We start from the raw sequence: 27,165 nt of genomic DNA on the forward strand, positions 1-27,165 counted from the left end.
CTGTTCACTACTACATACTATGCACTACTTATTGGGTTTCTCTACTTGTTTTCTGTCCTCTGTGCTGTCTTGGGTGAAGGGCTCCCTCTAGCTGCATGGGGGAGAACTTGTATGTAATGAATACTGCTGGAAAATGAGTTACTGACCCCTATATGTTTTCTTGCTTTTTTCTGGCAATGATAATCGCAATCTCAGCTCTTCATTTTTCTTATACTGGTAATTGTAAGATAATGTGTAGTATATTTCCTCAAATATAAGAAGTAGAATTTGTTTTTCAATTTGCTGATTACAGTATACAACAGTGATGATGAGAGTAACTATAGGAGTGAGGTGGAAGATCTCACTTCTTGGTACAAAGATAACAACATGTTCAATGTCAGTAAGACAAAAGAAATCAACACTGACTTCAGGAAGTCCACAACCAATCACATTCGATTTCTCACTACTTTTCTTCCCGCCATCTGGGAAATGCTAATGATTTCCTCCTACTGACTCCTACTCAGACTGAACAGCTCACATACATAATCACGTTTTATATACATTTATGCATCACTGGTTTTACTTACAGTATGCATTATGCATATTCTGTGTACTGTTGGACATCTATAACATAGGTCAGTGACATCTTTTATAAACTGTACATTTTAATTTTGGATTTGTAGTGTTTCAGTAGATAAACTAGAGGTTCATATGCAGATGACAATAAACTTGAACATGAAATCACTTTTTGCATTTGCAAACCTTTCTTAGCATTCTGTGTACACTGATGGGGAAATGTATGTAGCTCTTACAATATTTAAAACAACATTCTTAAGTTATGATAAATTAATGCAAATGGTTACATGGGATACTCAATTTCTGATGCTACTCTTTGGTTTTACAGAAGGACAAGACATCATATGGGTCAAATCAAAATAGTTAACTTTTAATTTTTGTCAAACAAAATTTGATACAAAAGGGCATATAAGTAGAAACCTGTATTTTTTTTAATCCAGTACGCAGCAACAAAAATAAAATTTGTAAAACAAAAAACAGAATAACTGATTGATTTGATTTTTTGAGTTGCTGGATAAGTTTTCCTTAAAAGCACTTTGAACAGCGACTGAATCAGGGTTGGAGTCAATTCACTTTCGTTCTGTTAAACCACAACAATTTTATGGCATTTGCCAGCAGATTACGCTTGTAAACCTTTTTTGGCGTCCAACAGTGACTTCAACACATGAAAAGACACCTTTGTATACAAATGAACACCTTATAGAAATTTATATATGTTAAGTATTTTGTATAGCTTGGATTCAATACAGCCCTGACCTGTTATTTCAAAAAACCACGCTTGTCTCCTTATACATGCTTTGACTCCTACAATTCCCAAAGCCACTTATACAGAAGTTTAAACTGAAGGTGATTTGATTTCAACCCTGGTGCAAATGTTATCTTGAACTTTTTTCAATCAAAACTCCACAAAAACCATACAAAACATCTGAAAACATTGCATTCTTTCACCATGACCACAAAAAAAGAAAATCCTGATTTGAATATTCATTAATAATTAATATTTTACCTCAACAAGGCACTGCATTTGTCCTGCAGAGAACCAAAACATGACACAAATTTCACAAAGGTTGACAACATGAACTGCTCACATTCTGCGAACAATGTCGATCAGTTCAGCTGCCGATGGAAGTTTAAAGGTCAAGACAGAAAAAATATGATACATTCTAAGGGATACATGGGTTATAAAAGAAGCCCAACATTTTAGTGGCTTATAACGCCACTGTCAGTTGATAACTTTTCAGATGTTGTTGAAATTACACACTGGATTTTAAGCTTTCCACAGACCTGAAGATAAAGGAAACATTTAAGAAAACAAAAGATGACTGTGGTTATAAGGTTTTCACACATTCACACGACAGTTTGAGGCACCCAGAGGCTACACTATAATACATGTACAACCTTAGATTAGCAATGTTGCCTGCAACATCGAGATAGTCTTTAATCTAAACTGATGTGACAGAGAAGGCTGTGATTAAACAAGGTATGAATAATTAAGTTACACATTAGTCAGTTCAGTCAAAATGACAAATATACTGTATTCCTGAATATTTTTCTCTTGAAAAACAATTTTTGCATCATTAGCTAATGCAAAGGTTGCACATGCACAACAGGTAAGACAGGGAAATATATTCTCTATGGGGATTAAAAAAAAACATGGCAAAATATAAACATGCTACTAATGAGAAGCTAATTTACAAACAAAATACCTCTTTCACCACTAAAGGACACATTTATCAATGCATGATTTGCTTGGATTTACCAAGTAAACGTATGGGTGTAAAGCTGGTTCCTGCCTGAAAATTTATGAAAACTTTTGTACCACATCCATTAAAACCCCTTTTTAAATAAATATGAAATTCAACAAAACAATTTGTATTTTCCACACACATGCACCCACACACATTAAAACCCAATACTTCAGGAATGCAAAAACATGTTAGCTTACATAACTTAGAACAAGAAAAAAAGTTTGATGCAGACATTTCTAACTACAACAATACATGACTTGTAGCAGGACAGTTTTTCATCTCATATGCTGAGTACATGATGTGAAAACGTCTTTGTTATTGCTGCTTATTTCAACTGAAAATCAATCAGAACCAAGGCATGTAGTAGTATGTGAAGATGGAGCCCTATGTGACTATCGTAGAAAAATAAAGAGGGAATTGATCCTTTTGGGGCTAAGATAATATATCCCAGGTACCTCCCTTCACTGGTAGAGGTCAGTGATTTAAGGCATAAACATTAACTTTATGAACTGATTTGAAGTGCATATACTGAGCAGTAACAGGATGTCCCTGTTTTGAATTCCTATCGAGTCCATCACTTCCACTTAACCCTTCCTGAAGTGATCACTGTTCTACACTGATTAGATTGGTAAAAGCAAAGATGCAGCTGTGCTTTAATTCACCCATAATGATAAACAAGAAATTGCTTTTAGAAAACATGCAATTAAGAGTGTATGGTTTGTGACGATCTATTGAACTTCTTTAATTGTGTGTCAGGGCCCAGGATGTGCTGGGAGCTTCCCCACATGACAATAACAGTCAGGTGGTTTCAGGAGCATTAGGGAGCATCTACAGGCATCTGGTGAACTTTTCTCACTTGAACCCTTGGCTGAAAATGTTGAAAGAAAAAGAAATAACACGCACTGTCTTTTTCTTTCTAAACTTGTAAAAACCTATTAACAACCTACACAACACCCATGAAATGCATCTAAACAGTTACACTCTCATACATCTTTGCATCAAAAAATTTATTTAAGACTTTGCTCTGCTTCCAACACCTGAGACTATGGCTAAACGCCTAGCTAACTAATAGAGAACACATCAGTATTAGTTTTCACTTGCTAGCATAACCGCAGCAGACTATAATCACCTGGTTTCCTGGACACCAACAAAACATATCTTGACCTTTCAGATTTTAATTGCTTATTCTTCCTTCAAAACCACATTATTTGTCACAATATGGAGTCTCTACCTTTGTGCTTTAGACTGTCTAAAATGGCTTTTGAGCACTGAACAGTGCAACCAGACTTTTCATGGTAACTCTATATGTTACCATTTATTTGAAGAAAGATGACAGCCCCATAAAGACAGTCTAGGTCTGTGGGTTTGGAGGGCAATTAAGAATGGACCTTCAGCTATTTATTACAAACTCTTGTTAACCCACAGTGGGAGACTGTGGCACATGTGCAAATCTAGTCATTAAGTTGGGGCAATGATACCTTGAATGTCATTGTCAGACACACAGATGTTAGAGAAACCAGTCTTTCAACATTTCAGTGTTTTAGACAAAACTAATTATTGATGGAGAAGCATTTACTTTTGTGCTTATTTGAAACTGCACCATAGCTCAAGATGCTTTTGGTCAGCCCAGCACTGAATCTGCACTTCTCATAGTGCTGGTTTCATTGAAGCAGCTTCAGCCTACAGCTGTGGGATGCAAACTTTTCCCTTTTGGAGAAAATACTTCAGACTGAGACATTTAAGAAACCAGCCTTAATCTAATCAGCGTTAAGGAAAGCAGCCCTATGAGTCCATACTCCACACACAAACACCTGCACAATCCACTTGGATAAAACATTATCATTAACAACAAAAACCTCACTTAGTACAAAATATCAAAATAACATTTATATAAATAATTTAAATAGCTATACTAAAGCTAAAGTCTTGGTCTAAAATTTTTAAATGGCCAAAGAGAAGTGCTAATAATGTGCTGTACAATTTGGGAGATTTTTTGTAGTTGGGGTGGTATTTTGGGGATCACAGGCAATTACTAAACAAAACATTTTCCCACACCCCACAATTAACACATTAAGTCTGGGTTTTTGACAAAGATTTGTCCATAAAATGCTGATTCCCAGCCCGCCTAGAAGCCCCCGGGAACAGAGGAAAAGTCTTACATCTAGAAGCCCACATGCTCCTCCTCTCCTCCTCATCTTTTTCATCTAACTGTCCCCCAAAACTTGCGATAGGTCACCAAAGTCACAATCAAACAGTTCACTGATGCCTTCATGGTCCTCCAGTCCAAAGTGGTAGTCATGACTGTGAGGGGGGGACAGGTTGATGAAACCGTCCAATGGGAGAGACAGGCCGTCTCCATTCAGGAACTCCGAGGAGGAGAGGGGTGAGAGGTCAAAATCAGGCATGTCTCCGAGGCTGGAGAACGGGTCGCCTCCCAGGAGTGATTCTGTTACAGAAAGTCAAATGTGAAAAAATACTGGATCACAGTTGTTACTGGCTTTTGTTTAATAACTAATTAACCACACAAATGTCAACAGAAAGTGCATCATCAATTTTGTGTTTGTGACAGTACATATCATGTACAGTATGTAACCGATTATTTTCGTACAGGCCTTTTTATAGCACACATGTTGACATGTCACAGCAGGCAAAGCACAGGCATAATTAATAACATTAACGATGGCTGCATTGCATTTAGGTGTGTTAGTTTTAGAGTCCAGGTACTGTATTGTGCATGTCACTAACTGGCATGGCTTACTGGGACACTTACATGGAACAAAACCGCTGTTAACAATATTAGTAACACTTGAGCTTTCCCTGCTATGACAAGTCAAAATGTCTGCTGTGAAACAGGGCTATTATTTCAGTAGCACATGGTTTAGAAATAAATAATTATTACCTGGAGTTATGAAGTTTGAGGGGGAAAACACTGAAGTAAAAATGCATTAAATACTCATCTTTGTTACCAGCAAAATGTTGGAATGTATAACTGTTCATAGAGCTCCAACGATTAGTCAATCAATCAATTAGTCGATCGACAACAAATTAATCAGCGTTGTGCCCTGCTGCCAATGATTAAAAATACAGAAAACTAATGTCGCTGAAAGCACCGTAACTGCTTACACTATTTGTGGGAAGGATGACAATAGAAATTCATTGACATTCTCTAAATTTAATAATATTAAATTAACTATAGTAAAAGAAATTATTCCTTATAGCCCATAATATTCTCATATAAATAAATGTTATGTTTTACTTCTCTCATGCTGCTTGATACAGCAAGCAGCAAAAAGCTGAAAATATGACCATTTTCTTCCCTGGCATGAAATTGAGACAGGATACTATGTGGGGAAACCAATGCCAAGTGATCTCTGGGAATAACACCATAGCAGCACTGTATGACAGAGCAGTATGTCAGAAATTCTGGGGAGGCTGAAGACCGACAGTGGAAAAGAAGCCCATATCTGGTTGGTGTGTCACTGCTGATAATGATACACATGGCAGAATAAAGTGTGGCCTGAACAGTTGAATTTTTGTATTGTAAAAAAATCTGTACTTGCACTTATTCGGTCAAAATTTTAAGTACATATAAGAAGAAATTTAAGTTTTATGTATTTTTCTGCAGTGACATATCCCCTACATTATTGTTCTCACAGATTTTTTGGTTCTGACTGACCATGTCAGTGCTGTAATTTGACTGGTGTAATATCACTTCAATTGTAATGGCCACACAGGGAAACCACCTGGGAATCAGTGGTATAGTTAGCAGGGTAGGTTAACTAGCTCCCACTTTCTGAGTGGAACACAAACCTAACAGCACGATGGGTCCTTCCAAATGTTAAATGTTGATTTGATTCAAAAATCTATTCTTGAATCAATAATAATGCTGCTACAGGTTTTATATGTGAGTAACGTTTCATTAATAAAAACTTGGGAGGTTACAAATTTCAGCCTCTCCTTTTCCTTTGTTGCCGTTTTGTTGTTGTCTGGCACCTGCACCCAACTGGGTGTGTATGTTTTTTTGGTTTTACTATGATGAAATGTTACCATTTGATTCAGGGCTACATTGCTCACATTACTGCAGAAGGCTGTCAAATGATTGCAGTTACTTTAACTCTTTGATGTTTTCAGTGCACTAAGCTGGATTCTGGCAAAGCTATGAAAGTTTGGAACATATTGAGCATATGGATGGGCAAAAGAGAATTGGATTATGCAGCAGGAGTGGCTTATAAAGTCTCTATTGATTTTTTTCCCCCATTATGAATCCATTGTAACTGACATGAATTCATGTTGACCACAGCCACTGTTCTCCATGAGGAACAACAACTTTTTACAGCTAACTTTCAAGATTTTGAGTATCACTTAAATTGTTACAGAACATTTTTAATTGAGGAATTCCAATAAATGTACATTTATTTACTGACAAATGTGAACCCTCACCTGTGTCACCACCTAACGCCAGTGACGAGGGGTCCTGCTGGGAGGCTGCTGTCACTGTGGATGACGTGGACGCTGGTGATGATAAACCCACTTCCAGGGCGGTTGTGGATGTTCTGGCTTGTGATTGGTCTGTGGGTAGTGTGGGAGGCGGGACCAGGGAAGGGTCAGCATTGGGTTTCGAGGGACTACTTCCTGTCATGGGGCTGCAGATGCCAGAGCTGTCTTCTGGACAGAGGAAGACGTCAATTGGACCACGCGTGCTCTTCAGCGACACCTGGTAACCCTAAGAGATGTAGACAAATATGCACTGTCATGTGAAAACCTCACAACTTCAAAATAAACACATTTCAAAAAGCTTTCAAGACCTGTACCTTGCTGGGTTCTGAAACTTGCATCTGGGTCTCTGGTGGAGCTCTGATCACCATGACCAGCTGGTCCGGGGAATCAAATGACTTCCTTAAGTCCTGGCAGCGCACATAGCCCAATGTGATGAGCACAACAATTAAGGAATACAATAAAGCTGCAAGTAGCGTCATACTAAGACTGACCGAGTCCAAGACTGCAATACTGTGCCATCTATGCCAGAAATTACTTATGTGTGAGGAGGAATGGGAAGAACAGCATATAATTATATGAATACAAGAACAGAAAGACACTACAAAGGAACTAACATGACAGCCCTCCTCTGCTAGCCACTGAGCAGTTACCAATCTACCAAGGCTGATACACATCTAACGTCTGTGGATTTGTGTCTTGCATTGAATATACGTATACTATACATGACCATGACACATGCAATTAGGCTTCATTGATGCTGCTAGAATCACTTTCCATCATCCTATCATCATGAGAACATACTACCTCTCACATCTGGTGAGTCTCACTCATCAGAGCTACTGTTGGTTTGTAACCAGTTCAGGTCTCAAGAGTATCAATTAGGAAACTGGTCAAGAGGATATTTCTTGTTCTGTGGGTCCTCTGTGAGCAGTCGGAGCTGTAGGTTGCATTTGGAAATGAGTTCATCCAGCTGCTCCTCAGCCTCTGTGAGGTCACACACCTCCCTCTGCAACTCCTTATGGCGGGAAACCAATGCTGCATCAACTCGATTACCACTGCAGGGGAAGATGGCACAGTAAAATGAAAACAAATTGAGTGGTTTATGGACTCCAAACACACATACTTTTATAATTTTACTGCTGTAATATGACCCATCCTGCTCATTGGCTGTAATTTATGTTTTCAGATTTTTCATTTACTGTATTTGTGCTAATTATGTTTTAGTCTTGCAATTGTTTATGTTTATTCTTTATTTATACTCTTCTGCTTTGCTGCTGCAACAATTCACCAATTTCTTCACAATAGTATTACCCAGTCTGGTAACACATTTTTTTATACTCACAGCCATTGGATGTTGTTCTTGGACTTTTTAGAGATGAGCTGGATTCCCTCCAGGACGTTGGTTATGTCGTAGATGCGTCTCTTCTGGACATCCAGGACCTGCGAGGCCCAGTTCAGATCCACCACGCCGTCAGCCGACTGGGACAACAGGTTCAGAAAGCGCTTGGTGGTCAGGTTCAAGGAAGTGTCATACCGTGACTTCTCCGTCGTGGTTCGAGGAACTGGAAAGAAAAGGGAAAAGGGTTTAAAAATTCTGCCTTTAACCACATAGGGTAGTTTCTTTCCTTGTAAAACTACACCCTTCTTGTTCCACAGCAAAAACTGAGACAGCAGTGAAGAAGAAGGATTATAGATTCATCCTGTTTACCCAATGAAATTAAGGCATAGGCCTGGAGGAAGTGGCAAATTAAAACTTAAGAGTGAAATTCAAACTGTCCAGGAAAGAATTGGTAACTTTGGATTTTTTTTCTTCTTTTTGAATTAAATAAGACATGTGGCATGTCATGGAAGCAACTGGTAGGCACTCAGAAGAATGTTTTTTTTATGATGGGTTCTTAGTCAAGGGCAAGAAGGGGAGAGTTTGTGGATGACAAGGGGTAAAGGGTTATGATTATAAGTTTAAAGTTTAAATTCATATGAAACATTACTTTTCAACTGGCCAGTTAATGTCCAATGTTATACTGTACATCTATTTAAAAACAAATGCCCGTCATTTGCACATTTTTATTTGCATATTTCCAAAATATTCCATTCTATTAAATTCCTCAACATTTACATCCTAGAAAACAGTAGATCTTTAATATGTTGTAACCAGTTTATACTGACATATTTAAATAATCCCACCCGCCCAAAAAAAGAATTCCCTTTCTCCCTCTAACCAATATGTTTTAGTGTAAACACCTAAATGTTCCCTCAATATGTAATGTCCTGTGCTAACATCCTGTTTTGAAGGTGGTCAAATTACACAAGCGTGATGCTCATTTACTCATGACTTACTCCAAATGCACTAGTTGTGTGTGGAGTGAAGCTATAATGTAATTTTTACTTTGTTAAATGATGTGAGATCTGATGCCAGGTTTCTGCTTGTAACTTTGATTAAACATGTTATTTTTGGCAGCCACCCAAAGCATAATGAACATATCACTTCAGACTGGAATTCTTTTCTCAGATACAACTCTTGAGTTTTCTGAGAAACAAGGTTCTCTACTGGTTCAATGTAATACTGGGATAGTGTTGTGCTGCTTCAGCTGTGTCTCAGTACAAGTGGAGTCTTTTAAGCCTTTTAAAAGAGGACTGGTGCACAGCCTGTCTGATTTTAATCCTGTGCAAATATGATCAATTATGGAATTTTCAAATATTCCAGAAATTATATACCATTATTGGTGAAATGGACACAGAGGTCCCTTGATGTATGTGTCAATTAAACTCTGTTATGTCAGCCATGCTTTGTTTTTGGCAAGCATGGAACTTTCTTTTCAGTGTATATTTTCCTCCTTTCATGAACAATGGTGGCAAATACGGAAATCTATTTGAAATTCCCTTTCAGTACAAAACATCAATTCTTGGTTTGGTAAATCAGGAGACACAAATACAAATTTCTTGTTTTTATACAAATCCTATCTAAAGCACAGGTGATTTCATCCAGATGTTCTGAGCAATATCTTGGAGATTCAGAAAGACATCTTTGAAAACGTTCCTGAATCTCACATGCTTCTAATCAGTTTCACAAATTAAAATAAAATGGATATCACTTTTTAAGCCATTTCAGTATTATATTCATACTAAAGGTTCTTCTCCAGTATTTACTGCATGTAAAACTTCCCATAACATGAATTTGTAGTTTGTTAAGCAGTGAAAGTACAACGGCTACAACAAGAGTGTTTAATCAATTAACAACTGAAACATGTGACCCTGTCCGTCTTTTACACTCCAAGTCTATTTTCTTTTTTGCTTGTTGTGCATGTAGCGTGACACCCATAAGTGTCCTTGGGCAAGATGCTGAACCCCAAATTGCTCCTGAGGGCTGTACCTTCGGTGTGTGAGTGTGTGTGACTGAATTAGTGTCTTTGTACAGATGAATGAATGGGGTGAATGTGATATGTAGTGTGAAGCACTTTGAGTGGTCAGAAGACGAAAGGCACTACACAAGTACAGTCCATATAAAAACTATCTTTTGTCATTTGAACAGAACAATAGTTTTAATTATTTCTGACATTAGTTAGCCTGGTGCAGACAAAGACAGGTTGGTAGGCTGTTGTCTGCTGATACTGCTGTTAATTTTGGGAAACAATTAAAAACAATCAGCAGAATAAGCTATGACTATAAGTGTGTGTGTGTGTGTACCTCTGGGAGGGGCAGGTGTGGAGGGTGGTGCTTGGCCCATGGAAGGTCGAGTGGTGCTGACATACTGATGGTCACTATCCAGGTCCAACTTCCTCTTTACCTAAAGAAATACAAATGGTTGTAGAAAGAAACATAGACATTGTCAAAAAACTCCCATAATTATGTTATTACAATTATGCACTAATTATGGATTAAGGAGAGGAAAGGAAAGCAAAAATGACTGAAAAGGAAACCCCCTGCTGAATGAAAAGCAAAACAAAACAAAACGTCTTAAAGCAACAGGTGGAAGACCTTGCACAGCTTTGTTACACAGACAGTACATTCATGTAAACATTTCAACATGATACGTTAGAGGACAACTCCTCAGCTAAACACTTCCCTTATCACTCTTTCACTTTCTCTCAACTCGGTCTGCCTCACCGGAGGTCTTCCCAGAGCCGGTCGTCTCTTGTCCTGGGTCCCCACATCAGCAGGGCCCTGTGGCGTGGCAAACAGCAGGATTTCCCCCGTGCTAGTGGGGGCAGCGGCCGGGTGGAGTCCCTCATTGCTGGGGCTGGTGATGATCACTATCTGGTGGTCCTCGCCCAGGTCAATACTCCCAGAGTTCAGCAAAGTCTCAAAGTCAGCCAACAAATCCTCCGATGTCTGCCCTGTTATCAGAGTCTCTGACATTGCAGTGTCACTGAGTACCCCTTCACTGGACTATGGGGGTGATGAGGGGTCACAAACTGAGCTTATCAACACCTACTTGGATTTGCTGTACTCAGTGAATTTAAGGAACAATGGTGAAACCTTCTGAAAGTTTGCTTGCAGGTTTTTATAGGCAGCTTGAACACTTCTTTAAAAAGTTCCTCTTTCTCTATTGTCCATTTTATTGTTCATAAAAAAGCTACTACAAATACATTATAACTATCAATCTTACTTAATATTGATATTACAATAAGATAAATAATAACCTATTGCAAGCTAACTGCTGAAACCATTTTAGGCTGATGGTCTGCCAAACAGGAAAATTGGCAAATAAAATAATATTGCTAAAGGCATACCAACTCTACGCGTTGAGGCTCAGCCAATGATATGTTATCAAATAAAGAGTCGCGAATTGGCCGTGGCAGTGATAAACGCTGGCGAGCTAGCAAGGGATCAAGCTAATCTTTTGTTTTCATCTCTCCTGTCAGTACAGTACAGCCGCGAGGCCTGGCCACACTGCCCTTAACACAGCTACCAACCCTGCTAACGAGCTAGCTTATATCCTAAAAACAAAGACCGAAACAAGTTAACAAACAACCGGGTGATGCCGACAAACTAGCTATTTAAGGCTATAAAACAATATTATTTCTCCTTACACCTAAGACGCGGCTTAGTTAAATGGCTATTAAAACTTTATAGCAGCATTCCAGGGGTGAGCTATCGAAATACAATATCTACAATGCAAAATGCATCACCATAACGCAAAAGCGTCTTTGAGAGTGTATGTAATAAAACGACATTTCAGCGGGGTATACAGAGATACCGTTGAATATAAAAAAATATAGGGCAGATTAGCATGCTAGCTAAGTTATTAGCCGCAATTCTTCAACCCCTTCGTTTTGTAGGGGCACGCAGGAAGCAGTCAGACAAAACTGGAACTGTAAGGAAATAAAGCGGTGAAATACACGCGCATTCTTTAAAACAGCAGTCGCTGGTCCTTTGGTTGCTCACACCGGGCGCGGTCCATTTATAAAAGCGCCGTCCCGACCCAGTTCTCGGCTGTTATTGTTGTTATTGTCCCAGCTGATCTACATCTAAACAAGGATCGGACGGTTTTCGCGCGAAATCTTTTTTGCCGCGAAACAGGCACGTGCATAAATTCGACGGTTACCATTGGTCGAAAAGCCGCACTTTCCGTAAGGCGGGACGGACGGCCTCTGATTGGTGCAAAATGTTGTTTGTCATTTTACCGAGCGCATATTCATCGATATGAAGGTGCTTTCAAGTTCCACGGGGAAAAATGTACTAGCAAAACGTTCGTTTTCTTACCTTATCTAACCTACATGGAATTAAGATAACATTACTTACACGTCATATCGCTCAAGTTGTTCCCTTAAAACTATTGCGTGTGACATTGCTATTCTCAAAACTCAAGTGTATCACGTCCTACGTTTAATTGTGTGTCGCATGGGAAAATGTTACTTGGAGCAATGACAAACCTCAACCATAATGTTTTGATGGCTTCAGACAAACAAACAAGCTGTAATTCCAGTAGGTACATATTTGTGTACACCCGTCAGTCTTCAGTCTGTGAACATTAATTAGGTAAATGTTTGCCTCCAACTTGTTGATTTTAGTGTCTTCATTGTAAGTGAAGGGTGAAGGGAACGTACCTAAACAGGCAGCCCCTGCTAATGGAGCGCCTATCTCGCAGCAGCAGAGCTACAAGATGGCGCAAGCAATATTTGAAGTGCTTGAAGGTAGGAATCATTTGTTAATAACCACGTAACTACAACTACAATAAAACGTGAATATGTATTTTAAACAAATACAATATACCAGGACCATTTCGATGTGCAGAAAACTCACTATAAAACGATGTAAATCCGTCTAACAATCAACACATCCCATAGAAGGAATAGTGACTATGATTGTAAACAAACAATCGAATGATTATTGTTGAGACCTCATGGGCAGCTTATGAATGTAAGTCGTTCTCACTGTATTGCAGTCAGGCAATACAATGATGGGTACGCTTTTGCTACTTATTACATCAGGCCCTTTTGATGAAAACACACTGTATTATTGCTATAGTACTGTAAGGACTAATACTGTGTCTGTGTTAGTCGATAGTGAATTTACAGCGAAACTTATGCGTTGTGCATTTTAGTTCACTGAGGTATTAATCATTATTATTATTAGTGGCCGGAAAAAACCTTATATAAAGCTGCTAATCTTGACTTAAAGCATGCACCATTTTTATCGTACATTTGAAGGTTTAGCAGACTGTCATTCAAAGCCCCTGTGAGTGCAAAGATTATTCCTGTTTAAATGTGTTTTAACAAGACACAGGATCTCCAGGGCCAGATACTTTTCTTCCCTCTCAGCTTATTACCTAAACCCTTTAAGAGACCTAAAAACAATATTCAAATTTTAGTGAAACATACAGCCATTGAGTGCCCAGAATATAATGGAGCTTTGCAGCATGTGACTTATTACATGTTTCTCCACACTCCTCTTCTTCTTTCTCTTCAGGCATGGACAACCAGACAGTGCTGGCGGTCCAGTCTCTGCTGGATGGCCAAGGCGGAGTTCCAGACCCAAACAACCAGAATGTCTCTGGGACATCCACTATCCAGTCCATGGGTATGTATAGCAAATACAATAAATGACAGCTGAGTGATTACAAATCAAACAAAACAATAAAAAGCCTACAGTCAGAAGAGTATCCTTGCTTTATGCAGCACCACAAAATAGAAAGCCACCAGTATGAAGCCAGTGACCCTCTAGTATTTGAAATGTGCTTGTAATGGAATGCTGTCTTTAAAACGGTATCTGTTTAATGCAAAAATATAACGTTAAGAAGATGGAACACTCTTACTTGGAATAGGGGAAGGTGCAAGACGGGCAGTGTTTTTCTCTTGTTTTACTGGTGGAGTACATAGGTGACAAGAAGCATTCGGATATTAGTACTAGCAAATTTGACAACCTCCCCAAGAAAATTGTTTAGCCGGCATGGTATGCCACCCAGATCCTGGCGAATCTCGTCTCAAGATTAATTTAGTCAGTAAATGACTAATGAATGAATAGCCCCACTCATTAAATATATAGCATGTGGTGTGTGAAATACCACCTCTGCTCTTTTTCCCCAAAGGTTTTATTTACTTATATTTGGATTTATTAATTTATTCGGCTAGTCACAAGTTGGCAATGATTATCGTTATTATTGGATTGTGACAGCAAGGGAAGTTTTTCCTTGCCTCTGACGCCAAGTGCTTGCTCATGGTGGGAATTGTTGGGTCTCTCTGCAAATTTGCTAATCTGCTAATATTTTAAATAGTACGGCCTAGACCTGCTCTATATGAAAAGTGCAATGAGGTAACTTCTGTCATGAATTGGCACTACATAAATAAAATTGAATTGAATTGAAAGATCTTAGACCTCTTACTTAGTGCTTGTTCACTAGCAGAGCAGCATTTACTTTTAGTCCATCTCTCTGATGTTATGGCTTTGCAACATGTGTATGTGTCACATATCATAAAATGCATACCTGTTTTGCTAAACAAGATTAGGATAATCCCTTCATAATTGCAACCTTATTGTTGTGGAAGGGTTTGAGCCTGCCTGTGACCCTGGGAGCTGTGTCGCTGCCGGGGGTAACAGGTCCTGTTAGGGTCTCACAAGGAAAACTGGTCCCAGGTGAGCGACAAGATCAGAGGGTGATCCCCTCCAGGAGTCAGGCATGTGAGGGGAGGTCACAGACAAGTGTCTGGTGGCAGGGCCTGTACCCAGGAGGCCTGGTCAGGCCCAGTCTGAGAGTAACATGGGCCAGTTGCCATGTGGGCTCACTGCTGGCAAGGTTCTGTGTAGTAAGGGTCTGATACATCGTCATTCAGGCGATAGGTGAGGGTGTGTTGAACCCTGGCTATGAAAAACTGACTGAATAGTATAAATATTAACCCCTTTAACCATTAAAATAATTGTCATGCGATTAATCAAAAAACACCAGTGTGTGTGAAATTTGTACTGTCTCATGGCTGATTTTGCAACATGAGGCCAGTCCAACAGCAAGTGTTGAATATCAAGTGCAGCCAGTAGCCTGTGAAATAATGTAGGGTTCATGTGTGCAGCAGCCCTTGTATGCTCTCTGGGCTTAAAAGTTGTAGTCTCATTGTTACTAAGTGCTCATTGCTGTATTGTTTCTACATAGCTCTTCTTTGACAATGCAGTCACGGAGGCTTCTGCTCATGATAATGACCTTGTTTTTCTCTTTTTATTCCTAACAAGCCATTTTTGCCACTGCTTGAAATGTAAAATGCATCATTACATCCTGTATGCCCAAAGTACTCTTCCCTGAAAGACCTACCAGAAACCAGCTGTGTAGACCAGCAAACATAAAATATTGGAGTATAGATTGACAACAACTATGTTGTATTAATTGGCAATACAATATAATATGTGAGTACATACGAATAAATTGACATTTATTTGCGTGGAAATGCTGGAGCTGCACAGCACTGTAGGTCTGTTATTCTTTCTCTCCGTTGCTGCGTTTGCCTCAAACCTCCACGTTTGTCCTACCTACAGACGACGAGGACGTGTTCCTGTGTGGGAAGTGTAAGAAACAGTTCAATTCTCTGCCAGCCTTCATGACACACAAGAGGGAGCAGTGCCAGTCTAGTGCCCCCTCCCTGTCCACAGTGTCCTTGGCCTCCACGAATGCCTACACACCCGTCCCGTCAATCAGCTCTGGACCACAGACTCCTGCCAACAGACAGGTGAGGATAGTTAGGATGTAATTGATAAATTGTTTGATCAGTCAGTAGGTTAGGTCAGTAGGTTAGTTTATCTGTAAACGTACAGTAAATAAACTGGTTATAAAAGATACAAATGTACCAGAAAGCTTATAAATCTAGATGGCAGAAAGAAGGAAGTGACTGATGGTCAAATAATTAGTACATGAATGTGTATGTCAGGACAAAGGAGCAATAGAATACAAAAAAGGAAACTGTAAAAGTAAATATAACAAACAGAATTAAGATGTTTTAGAAATAGTTTGCTATTTGATTTTTTGTAAAAGAGGACAGCAGCAGGACTATAAGAAGAAAAAAGAAGAATTTCTAGCAAGCAGAGCATGTAGCTGCCGCTGCTTGGAATAATATGCTCTAAAGATAAAAAAAGAATGTATGCAGTAACATTGATTTTCTCTTCTGACACTAAGACAAATATTTATTATTTATAATTGTGATGACACTATTTAGCAAAGTAGGTAAGAATTATACATCTTTACACAATCATGCATGGTTTCTCACTTGTGGGTGTTTTTTCTGAACCAAGACCGTACGTACAACTCATATGTCTCCCCACTTATACATTAGGTATCCACCTACATCACAGTCCCTCCCTCTCCTCTGACACACACTCTGGTCCAAGGCAACGTGCTGGTCAGTGACGATGTTCTTATGTCAGCTATCTCAGCCTTCACCTCCATCGACCAGCCCATGGCCACCATGCAGACACCTATACAGGTAATACAGCACACAGTAGATGTTTTGCTTCCTGCCACTTTTCCATGTCCTAATCCTATTAAGCATCACATCCTTGCCAGGCACTGTATATCATGCTTTCCATTTAAAGTCACCAAAATCACCAAAAGTGTGAGATGATTCAGAGCAAATTTGGGGCAGCTGAAAATGTCCATTTTGAGTCATTCTGCGCATACAATATACATAAAATAAGAAGTTTATGTTGCACTTTTATAAAATCTATCTGCTTCCTTTTTTGTATTGCAGAGTAACCTGAGCATGCACACAGCTGGTGTATCTTACCTGCAGCACCATCACCACCACCACCACCATCATCATCATCACCAGCAGCAGCAGCAACAGCAGCAGTCCTCCCACACCCTGCCCTCTGGCCAGACACCGGCCCACTCCCTGCCAGGTGGACAGCCTGCCCAGCAGCCGCTCTCTTCACAGGTCCCAGCGAGCCACAGCAACTCAGTGGTCCAGGTGTACAGCACTCTGCCCCATATGGCTGGGGGTGTTGGTGCAGAGATCCACACCCTGGGTCTGCAGCCTTTCCATCCTGTACAAGTGAGTAAAGTTTGCTGTTTGGCTACCATCTCAGTATGTTATGCACCTTCTGGTGTTTCACAAGAAAAAAAATGTCAAAAAGATTCTGGCCATAATGGCTGAAGGAAGAATAATAAAGAAAACTCCAAATGACGTTAGTTTACTAAATACATGATCAGGTAAGGTATGTAGTTATATGCACAGACTGAAAGACTGAAACTGAAAAGCGGTCTTAAGACAAAGCACTGAGACAGTGTGTCTCCCTCAGGTGCCCAGTCAGTGTGTGGAGAGCCAGTCATTCACCACCCCTCCTGTCTACAGCCCCGGGAAGCAGAGCACCAAAACGAAGATCTGCAGCATCACCACCAACCTGCCAGAGCTGGGCGACTTTGAAAAGGTCATCATTCCCAAACGACCAAGGAGTAGTAAAAAAAGCTCAGACGGAGCCACAGGTATGCGAGGAAAAAGATCAAAGAACATTGCAAATTGTTATTTTCTAAAATAAAAAATAAATGATCTGCTAGTTCCAGAATATTTTTGGACAGGAACCATTCATAGCTGCAGTTTCTCAAACTCCTTACATTTGACTAATTTCATACCAAACAAATTCCATGAAACAACATTTAAATTAGAGACACATCACATCTCAATTAAACGTTCTAATATTACCACTGCTATTGCCACAGCTTCCACCACTAAGGATAACATATTCATGCATACTTATGTTAAATCCATTCAAAATAAACAAGTATTGATCAAGTTATTTACTAATGAAACTGCACATCGTAGAATAAATACTCATTCACTGAATTTCTCTCCGCAGCAGAGCAGCTGAAAGGAAAAGGTCCAAAGCTGAAGTGTAATTTCTGTGACAAAATCTTCTCGAAAAACTTTGATCTTCAGCAGCACATTAGAAGGTAAGTTACTGGCCAGCATGGTAGACTGTAGCCATCTAAAAATAGACTTTAACCCATCCAGTCATGACTTCTAACTATTTTCTTTCTACAGTCACACAGGAGAGAAACCGTTTCAGTGCATCGTCTGTGGACGAGCTTTTGCCCAAAAGTCCAACGTGAAGAAACACATGCAGACACACAAGGTTCTAAATAGTTTGTGATAATACTTTTTGACATAAATCTATGTTTGTTTTTGTCTATACTCCTCACACAAATACATCCGCACAAACAGTTTGGTTGATGTCATATGCATAAGATTATGGATAAAGTTAAGCATCAAAATTCACCTCAGCTTTTAGGCAACGCTAGCCCAAAAATTAGTAATTTGCTAATTGATCGTTCGCTAAGCCATGCTGCCCTTAATTACTATTACTACGCCTCAAGCTTTTTGTACTCGCCACAGCACATATGCAATGACGGTGGCAGATTTACCTTGCCAGTTTAGTGTTGTGAGTTATACAGTAATTGAATGAAACGTTGCCATTAAGAGCCATTCACTAACAACGGCTATTGACTGGGATTTTTGTTTATGGAGTATACTACAATATTTGGTTTGTAAGATGTAAGATGTATCAAAAAGCACTTCCTTGATTATTCCCATAAGATGTGAAGCAGTATAGTGCCAACAATACCGTAACAACAACTGCCTTTATCTTAAAGGTGTGGCCTATGGGTGTGGCCAGCACGGTGTCAAGGTTACCAATCACAGTAAAGGTGGTACCAGTGTCATCCAATGAGGAGGAGGGGGGCCGGGAGCAGCAGCAGCAAGGTGAACCAGAGGAGGAGGGGTCACAACAGCAGAACAGTCAAACACAAGCAGAAGAAGAGGCATCTCAAACAGGTAACGTGTTTAATACATCATACTGATACATTTATTCATGCAGTGAATGTAAGTTATATTGATGACATTGTGGCTACATAGGTTAGGTGGGTGTAGCTTCCACTCCACTTAAATCGACAGCTTGTGCAGCAAGTAAACTATAAAAATACCATGTGTACCAACAGCATCATAAACAATGTAGACTAATAAACACATACACTCAGTTGCTTGTTTATTAGATACACCTAGCTAAAACTAACACAGTGTAATACAGTAGCCTGCAATAAATCCTACCTTCATGGCCACATCTTATGTCTTATTTAACTCCTCCCTCTAAGGGTTAGTCTGTTTGACCCTAGGTCACTAAACTGGACGTTGAGCATTACATCTCTGCCATAATTAATAATAATTGTGCAATATTCTGTGTACTACTCCCGTGCAATATTAGTTTTCCCATGTTAGTTTTTCTTATTTATTGTTATTGATATTATATACCTCTATTACTCTCGACAGTACATGCACCTCCGCTTATTACTATTACTTATTACATATTTGGTTACATTGTATTTTATACTGTACTTTCATCATCAACCAGTAAACCCACTTGGTACTCGACACTTAGTTTATCTTATACCGACCTGATACTTAATTTATTTTCTGACCTGTTTTATAGTGTATCATATCGTTTTCTAGTACTTTCTCCTGTGTGCACTGACGTAAAGGCAAGCTACTGTAACAAAGAGTTTCCCTACGGGGATCAATAAAGTATTTCTGATTCTGATTCTGATTTTATTGATTTGTAGGTTACTTGTACTTACACAAAACAAATGCTGAGCCTAATTGTAAAAGTAATAGCAGCTACTGATCCAGCATTAGATTTACGCCTCTAGCCTTTACAGTAAATACAATGCTTGATTACAGAAGTTCCAGGGGAGTTGGAGGAGAGTGCGACTGAGGCTCGGGCTGATCTGGAGGGCAGCCGAGGGGAAGCCGTGCAGAACGGGCATCCTCAGGTACAGATGCTGGTGCAGTCCAACCAGAACCAACAGTGCCAAGCTCAGACCAGTCAGATAGTTGTGATAGACAGCTCCTACCAGTGCCAGTTCTGCGCCAGCAAGTTCAAGAGCTACTTCCAGCTCAAGTCCCACCTGACCCAGCACAAAGGGGAGCAGGTGAGTACAGAGGAAGGTTTATGTGGGCTCCATTTAAAGGATGAACGGACATCAGATCAGTTATGCATGTCTGAAGAAGTCTCCATGAAGGACCGAGTGTTTTTCATGTATAATTTACCGCTATACAGCTAACGTTGTACGTTTGTATGAAAGGATATGCATTAGAAAGTGGTGGGCAGTAAGGTACTATATACTTGATTAAGTAAATGGGATAAAACATCCAAAAACATGGATTTGTGTTTATTTCGTTTAATTAGCATGCTCACTTCCCTGCAGGTTTATAAGTGTGTGTTGAAGTCCTGCTCCCAGACCTTCCAGAAGTTGGATCAGTTTCTGGAGCATATCAGGACGCACCAGGAGCAGCTGACCTACCGCTGCCACCTCTGCAGCAAGGTGTTCCCCTCGCTGTTTGAACTGGGAGTCCACCAGTACTCCCATTGCTTCTGCCCACAACAGAACACACGCAAGGAAACCGCCGTCTACAGGTCAGCTCAACCACTCATCCTCGTGTATTGATTAGAATCAGAATCAGAAATACTTTATTGATCCCAGAGAGAAAACTCTTTTAATTACATTAACTTTTGATTACATATTAATTATAGCAGAACAGAGAGAAGAACACTGGCATCCCGACACCAACTGAAAAGTGTTTTTGACGTAAAATATAGAAACAAGGAGTTTGGGCAGGTGAGAGAAAGTCTCTCTCATAGATTAAGCTTCTCAAGAACAGAAGGCAACTGATTGTGCCCTTACATAAACTATGAGTTCTGTCTTGTTTATTTTTCACTGAAGTGATTCAGGTCTTGGCAAAATGTTTTAGTCTTGTAATTAGTTTGTTTGGCTTTACACTGCAATAAATTTCAAATAAACCAAGGTTTGAAGACAGACATCATATAGACTCACAACTTCGTATTGTCAGCTAATCCCATGAAAAGCCTAAAACCAACAACGAATTGATCCTACTAAAAAGTATTGCCTGTGCATCCAAAGCCTGAAATATCTTATTTCGCTGTGCCATAGAGCTCCATTATTGTCCAAAATCTATTAAAAACACATCAATGGTCCACACGTTAAACTGGGTGCCATGTTCCCTCATTATCATGAACACACACACTGTAGTTTATTTTGAGTCAATCCGACGTACACCGTTCTGCTGCCATAAATACTCACTAGAGCACCAAATGTATATTAGTCCGCAACTAAAAATAGTCCACAAAATAGTCCACAACAAATGCACAATTTACTCCTGTTTGAGTAACGTTTGCTATAAACTACAGTGCCCTGCTGTTTTTTAACAATGAAACTATATATTTATTTGGCATTTCTAAAGATTTATATCTTCAGTAAGAATAAATAGGCTTGGGGCTGAGTGCTGCAGATAGGGTAGGGAAGTTGGAAAATATTATAAGACAGGCTAACATGTTGTTAGTTTTGGTCTTTTGGTTCCTATGATCTGTTGACAGTAAAAATATATAGAGTAACATCAACCTTATCCTTTAAAGATATTGGAGTATGGGAAAGTCAAAACAAATGTGTCTGTAAATTAAGCTGAGTATCATGGACTTGTGTTTTCTTATTCTTCTTTGCTGTTCATACCAGTTACAGAATTTCTTTTAAAAATCTGACCATCCTCCCTCCAGGCTGCAGTTTGTCCTCAGCTCATTTTATGTTCTCGCTTGTCTGGTATGACTGGTATGCTACCGTAGTTGGTTGGCACATCATTCTTATTCCTAACAAAAACAATCACTTTTTTCATGCGTTTCACTTCAGGTGTGTAAAGTGTCAAAGCAGATATTCTACTCAGGAGGCACTGGAACAACATCTGCTGACTGCCTCACACAACTTTCCCTGCCCACACTGTCAAAAGGTACTAACTATACACACTAATGTGAACACATACAAACTATACACCTCTGGAATCTGTAAAGCTGTCCTCGTGTAAAAAGCCAGCATGGTTAGCTATTGTTGTAATGATTGTACTCTAGAAGTTACAGCTGTTATACATCTCGAATTCTTAGTATCTTGGCCTTAAAATGTGTAATTCATTAATTCAGGTTTGAGATGTTTAGGGCTTTTGTTTTTCATATCACCTCGGTGCAGTGTCTGATCTGTTCTCTTTCTGGCCATCAGGTTTTCCCGTGTGAAAGGTACTTCAGACGCCACCTCCCCACTCATGGTATTGGAGGGAGGTTCAAGTGTCAGATCTGCAAGAAGGCCTTCAAGACAGAGCACTACCTCAAACTACACACACGTATTCACTCAGGTCTGACAGACTTTCATAAAGCAGTCTTCTTGTCCCTCTGGCATTTTTTTGCATGAAGGCTTTGCAGGCTACTAGACAATTGTGCATTGTCTTAGCTCCATAGCAAAGCCAGGAGCTGATGTGTTTTTGTCTCATTGCTGGAGATTCTCTGTTGATGATGTTTGAGTTTCTGTAGATAGCACTATTTTTAGTGTCTGTTCAGCGACAGTGACTATCACTGCTCGGGCTAACAACCCAGTTCTGCTCTTTATTCCTATCACACCAGAAAATGTTGCTGCGACAGAAGGAAGAACCTATTGTTAAAATAAGGAAATGCTTAATAATACCTTAAGAATGCCTGAGTAAACTCCTAGGCTTCTGATTAAACAAGTTCATGTTCATGTATCTCTGGCTAAAATGTTAGAATTTGAATGCTTTGGAAGGCTATGCAATTGCAAGAATTTTGCCAGAGCAAACGTAATCATGTATCACGTAATCGAAGTGATTACTGCATAAGTCATTAATCAAAGTAAAGGTGGGAGTTTAATGCTGATTCCATTTTCTAGGTGAAAAGCCATACAAATGCTCTCTCTGTGAGGCGACGTTCAACAGGAAGGACAAAGTGAAGCGACACATGCTCATCCATGAACCCTTCAAGAAATACAAGTGTCCCTTTAGGTGAGAAACTCCAATGGAAAACCCTTTTAGCTGAAGTCACTGAAATAATCCCTATTATTGAACTCATTCTTCCCTCTTTCCCTGCTTGATTCATTTTTTTTATCATTCAAGCCAATTAAAATGTTCTTACATCCATCCTTATTTCCTTTTCCTGCTCATTAGTGCTTTTCTGTCCTTCTCTTTTATTCTTATTTTTTTTCTTTCATTTCAGACTGTCTTGCTTTTCTTAAAAGTTATATAATTTAATTTTATGCTAACTTTTCTGTTTTTTCATCAGGACACATGTAGGCTGCACCAAAGAATTCAACAGACCAGACAAACTCAAGGCACACATTCTGTCACATTCTGGTGAGTGAATATTACCAATAATAATTTAAATTTAAACTATTAAATTTAAAGATGACAGAATATTGTTTGAGATGTTCTGATAAGTCCTAGCATTAATGAAACTTACAGAATAAGAAAAAGAAAGAACAGAATATCTAAAAACTGAACAGATTTATATGAAAATCAGTGATATTGGTGGTGTCGACAAATGGCATTGTTACATTGATTATTATAAACTCCTCTCTCTTCCAGGTATCAAACCCTACAAATGTCTGTTTTGTCAGAAGGCATTCAGCCGCAGGGCTCACATGCTCGAGCATCAGCAGTCCCACACAGATAACTACCGCTTCAGATGCTCCACTTGCAACAAGGGTTTCACCAGACAGAGCTACTACAGAGATCACAAATGTCCTGCAGCAGTGAACGGGACAGGAGCTGAAGGAGGGACTGGAGAGGCAGAGGGAGACAGGGTCGTAGGAGTGCCGATGACAGAGGAGAAGGATGGAGAGGATGATGAGAGAAGAAGCAGGTTCACGAGCAAAGCAAAAAGGCCAGGGACTGGGGGAGATGATGAGGATGACAGCTCAAAGGGCAGCCAAGAGCAGGTGGAAACACATGGGGAGGAAGAGGTCGAGTACGAGGAGGGAGAGGGGAGGAGGACTGACGAGGGTTGTCAGGCTGCAATGTCTATCACAACCATTGAAGGGCAGACGGAAAGAGAAGAGGAGGAGGAGGATGACGAGTTGGAACATGGTGGCGAGACACTGGAGCAGATTCAGAGCAACGACCAAAACTGTTTGCAGCAGCCATGTTTGTAGTTTTAAACATCATCTTTCCTGGACATGGACCAAACAAAATCAATTATCCATTATTTAAAAAAAAAAAAAAAGTGTCTAGGAAATTGTTTCATTATTTGTTTTAAATTAAAACGTTATATAACTTATACACCCTGCTTTTACTTCTTTTACTGTAATAAAAATGAAAAATGTGAATATAGCGTATGGCATATAGCGTATGGCATCAACTGTGTTAATGATAATTAAAAGTAAAAAAACATTTTTACTATGTATGCCAAAGAATATATTGTATAAACACAATTGTAAACAGAAGATGAGACCTACCTAACAGTACACTAGACAACTACTGTAGCTCTATAAATTGTGGATTCTCTTATGAAAAACACTCAACAAGATGCATTCAAAAGTAAATGGCTGAGACAGGAGTAGTTGTTGATAAAATAAAATGTGGAATTAATTTACAATAAGATATTTACAATGACAAAGGTGTTGTACAGATGGGGGGAACAGGACAGGCTGTCTGACAAATTTAAGACAGCAGCTACAGTGGCGTGCAAATGTGTTTGCCCCCTTCCTGATTTCTTGTTTTTTTGCATGTTTGTCACACTTAAATGTTTCAGATCATCAAACAAATTTAAATATTAGTCAAAGATAATACAAGTAAACACAAAATTCAGTTTTTAAATGAAGGTTGTTATTATTAGGGGAAAACAAAATCCAAACCTACATGGCCTTGTGTGAAATAGTGATTGCCCCCTAAACCTAATAACGGGTTGGGCCACCCTTAGCAGCAACAACTGCAAATAAGCGTTTGCGATAACTTGCAATGAGTCTTTTACAGTGCTGTGGAGGAATTTTTGACCACTCATCTTTGCAGAATTGTTGTAATTCAGCCACATTGGAGGGTTTTCGAGCATGAACTGCCTTTTTAAGGTCATGCCACAGCATCTCAATAGGATTCAGGTCAGGACTTTGACTAGGCCACTCCAAAGTCTTCATTTTGTTTTTCTTCAGCCATTCAGAGATGGACTTGCTGGTGTTTTTTGGATCATTGTCCACTTTTGCACACCACTGTATCTCTAAAATTATTGCAGGATAGGCATTAACCAGTAAACCTATTGTATCTAACAAAAAGTCACCTTTGAAAGTGAAAGTGTATAGAATAGGCAAAATAGTCTGAGGAATGATATTAAGAATTATTTTTTTATTTAAACAGATAATCTGGATTTGGAGTCCCTGGGTCACATAAAATGGAAATAATTGACAAAAAAGCTGATTTTTACATCAAAATATTCACGTAAAATAGAAGAAGAACTAAAATCCAACAAAAAGAAGTGTGTCTTATTTGTCCAGGACAGTAATACAATTTGGCATTGCTTTGGAGTCTCTGGGTCACACAACAAATGCTGAATTTTCCATTAAAAAATTATATAAAATAGCAGAAGAACTAGTCCAACAAATGAGGTGTGTCTCATTTGTCCGGTGTGGTAATAATATCTGGTATGGATTTGGAATCAACTGTTGTCAATAGCTTCCATGTCATGTGACCCAGGGACTCGGAAGCATCTGAATCCCTGGGTCACATGACATGGAAGCCATTGAAAATCAAGTTGATTTTTCTATAAAAACATTCATATAAAATAGATGAAGCACTAAAATCCAACAAAAAAGAGTTGAGTCTTATTTGTCCAGTACAGTAATACAATTCGGCATTGGTTTAGAGCCCCTGTGTCACATGACATGGAAGGTATTGGGGAAAAAAGCAGATTTGTCCATAAAAATATTCATATAAAATAGAAGAAGCACTAAAATCCAACAAAACGAAATAAGTCTTATTTATCCGGTGTGGTAATAATATCTGGTATGGATTTGGAGTCCCTGGGTCATGTGACATGGAAACTATTGGAAAAAATCTGAATTTTCCATAAAAATATTCATATAAAATAGAAGAAGCATTAAAATCCAACAAAAAGAGGTGTGTCTCATTTATCCAGTGCAGTAATACAATTCGGCATTGGTTTTGATCCCCTGGGTCACATGACATGAAAGCTATTGAAAAGAAAATTCTGAATTTTCCATGTTTTATATAAAATAGAAGCACTAAAGTCCAACAAAAAAAGTATGTCTCATTTGTCTGGTGTGGTAGTAATATCTGGTATGGATTTGGAGTCCCTGGGTCACATGACATGGAAGCTATTGAAAAGAAATACTGATCTATAAATATATTTATTTCTATATATCTATATATCTATTTATTGATGGTTCCAAAGTGAAACCGCTGTGGTTAAGAGGGAGTGCTTAGAGGTGTGCTAACTGCCCTCTTACTGCCAACACTGGATGAAACTGAGTAGGAAGTGTGAGAATCAAAAACTTAAACGAAGATTGCTTGCCTATATTAATACCATGGTGAAACTTTTGTACACACACACGCAGGGCATGAGGCTTAACAATTCAGTGTTGTCCTGCAGACTTGCTGAATGCAGGGAAAAGTTGATTAGCTGTTGCAAACAGGCTTTTACATTTATACAAAGAAACAGGGATATCAGAAAGAACATCATGTACTGAGGACAGTATGTATTGTAATGGCCATGAGAGGAGAAGTATCAGTTGTGGGGAACGAAGCATAGGCTTTAGCAACTTACAAACAGAGGAAGTGTAGGATTCCTCCACTAGGGCGCTGTCTCCACACGAAGGGTGGAATCGTGTGCCAAGAGGCTGGGACCAGCCTGTGCACCACCGAAGGGAGAGCTAAGTCTAAACCACAGCTCCTCCCCACCTCTGTAGAAACCTATCAGATAGTTGTACCTTTTCATTTAAAACTCTGTGTAATGTTGAGAATAGCATTCTTTTTTAGGATGATAGCTACAGATTAACAGCTTGCTCCTGGTTTTCTGAATAGAAAAGATCCTTGTACAAGATGCTTTT

General features: G+C 39.2%; 2 protein-coding genes and 1 long non-coding RNA gene across 4 annotated transcripts; 1 reads left to right on the forward strand and 2 right to left on the reverse strand.

Moving 5' to 3' along the window:
* Nucleotides 1–904: 904 nt before the first annotated feature.
* On the reverse strand, nt 905–12,274 carry e2f1 (E2F transcription factor 1). Its single transcript, XM_044212906.1, has 7 exons — nt 10,905–12,274; nt 10,485–10,584; nt 8,143–8,362; nt 7,703–7,855; nt 7,115–7,229; nt 6,744–7,026; nt 905–4,749 (listed from the first exon to the last, which is right to left on the reverse strand). The coding sequence occupies exons 1-7, from the start codon at nt 11,154–11,156 to the stop codon at nt 4,508–4,510; spliced, it is 1,365 nt and encodes a 454-aa protein (XP_044068841.1). The 5' UTR covers nt 11,157–12,274; the 3' UTR covers nt 905–4,507.
* Nucleotides 12,275–12,501: 227 nt separating this feature from the next.
* Nucleotides 12,502–24,499, forward strand: znf341 (zinc finger protein 341). 2 transcript variants are annotated; one of them, XM_044212899.1, is made up of 17 exons: nt 12,502–12,725; nt 12,827–12,934; nt 13,710–13,820; nt 15,762–15,952; nt 16,553–16,702; nt 16,967–17,269; nt 17,517–17,700; nt 18,072–18,165; nt 18,257–18,347; nt 18,865–19,045; nt 19,946–20,196; nt 20,473–20,681; nt 21,967–22,063; nt 22,327–22,459; nt 23,005–23,116; nt 23,394–23,464; nt 23,696–24,499. In XM_044212899.1, exons 1-17 carry the CDS (start codon nt 12,650–12,652, stop codon nt 24,259–24,261), a joined length of 2,928 nt encoding a protein of 975 aa, XP_044068834.1. In that variant the 5' UTR covers nt 12,502–12,649; the 3' UTR covers nt 24,262–24,499. The 2 variants fall into 2 exon arrangements, with proteins under 2 accessions (XP_044068834.1, XP_044068836.1); XM_044212901.1 differs by having other exon boundaries at nt 19,946–20,037.
* Nucleotides 15,429–17,138, reverse strand: LOC122883771. Its single transcript, XR_006379704.1, has 3 exons — nt 17,003–17,138; nt 16,565–16,694; nt 15,429–15,938 (listed from the first exon to the last, which is right to left on the reverse strand). It is a non-coding gene; the product is annotated as an uncharacterized LOC122883771 (long non-coding RNA).
* Nucleotides 24,500–27,165: the final 2,666 nt, after the last annotated feature.

The sequence above is a fragment of the Siniperca chuatsi genome, linkage group LG10 (genome assembly GCF_020085105.1).
Source record: "Siniperca chuatsi isolate FFG_IHB_CAS linkage group LG10, ASM2008510v1, whole genome shotgun sequence".
Classification (NCBI taxonomy): Eukaryota; Metazoa; Chordata; class Actinopteri; order Centrarchiformes; family Sinipercidae; genus Siniperca; species Siniperca chuatsi.

Bases quoted from the DNA above. Each gene is read 5' to 3' on its own strand.
- znf341 (XM_044212899.1), top strand. From the start codon at position 12,650: ATGTTACTTGGAGCAATGACAAACCTCAACCATAATGTTTTGATGGCT. The intron at 15,953-16,552 runs GTGAGGATAGTT...CTTATACATTAG, and splicing joins AGACTCCTGCCAACAGACAG to GTATCCACCTACATCACAGT. The intron at 22,064-22,326 runs GTACTAACTATA...TCTGGCCATCAG, and splicing joins CCTGCCCACACTGTCAAAAG to GTTTTCCCGTGTGAAAGGTA.
- e2f1 (XM_044212906.1), bottom strand. From the start codon at position 11,156: ATGTCAGAGACTCTGATAACAGGGCAGACATCGGAGGATTTGTTGGCT. The intron at 10,585-10,904 runs GTGAGGCAGACC...GTATTTCTTTAG, and splicing joins CGGCTCTGGGAAGACCTCCG to GTAAAGAGGAAGTTGGACCT. The intron at 7,856-8,142 runs GTGAGTATAAAA...CTTCCCCTGCAG, and splicing joins AAGAACAACATCCAATGGCT to TGGTAATCGAGTTGATGCAG.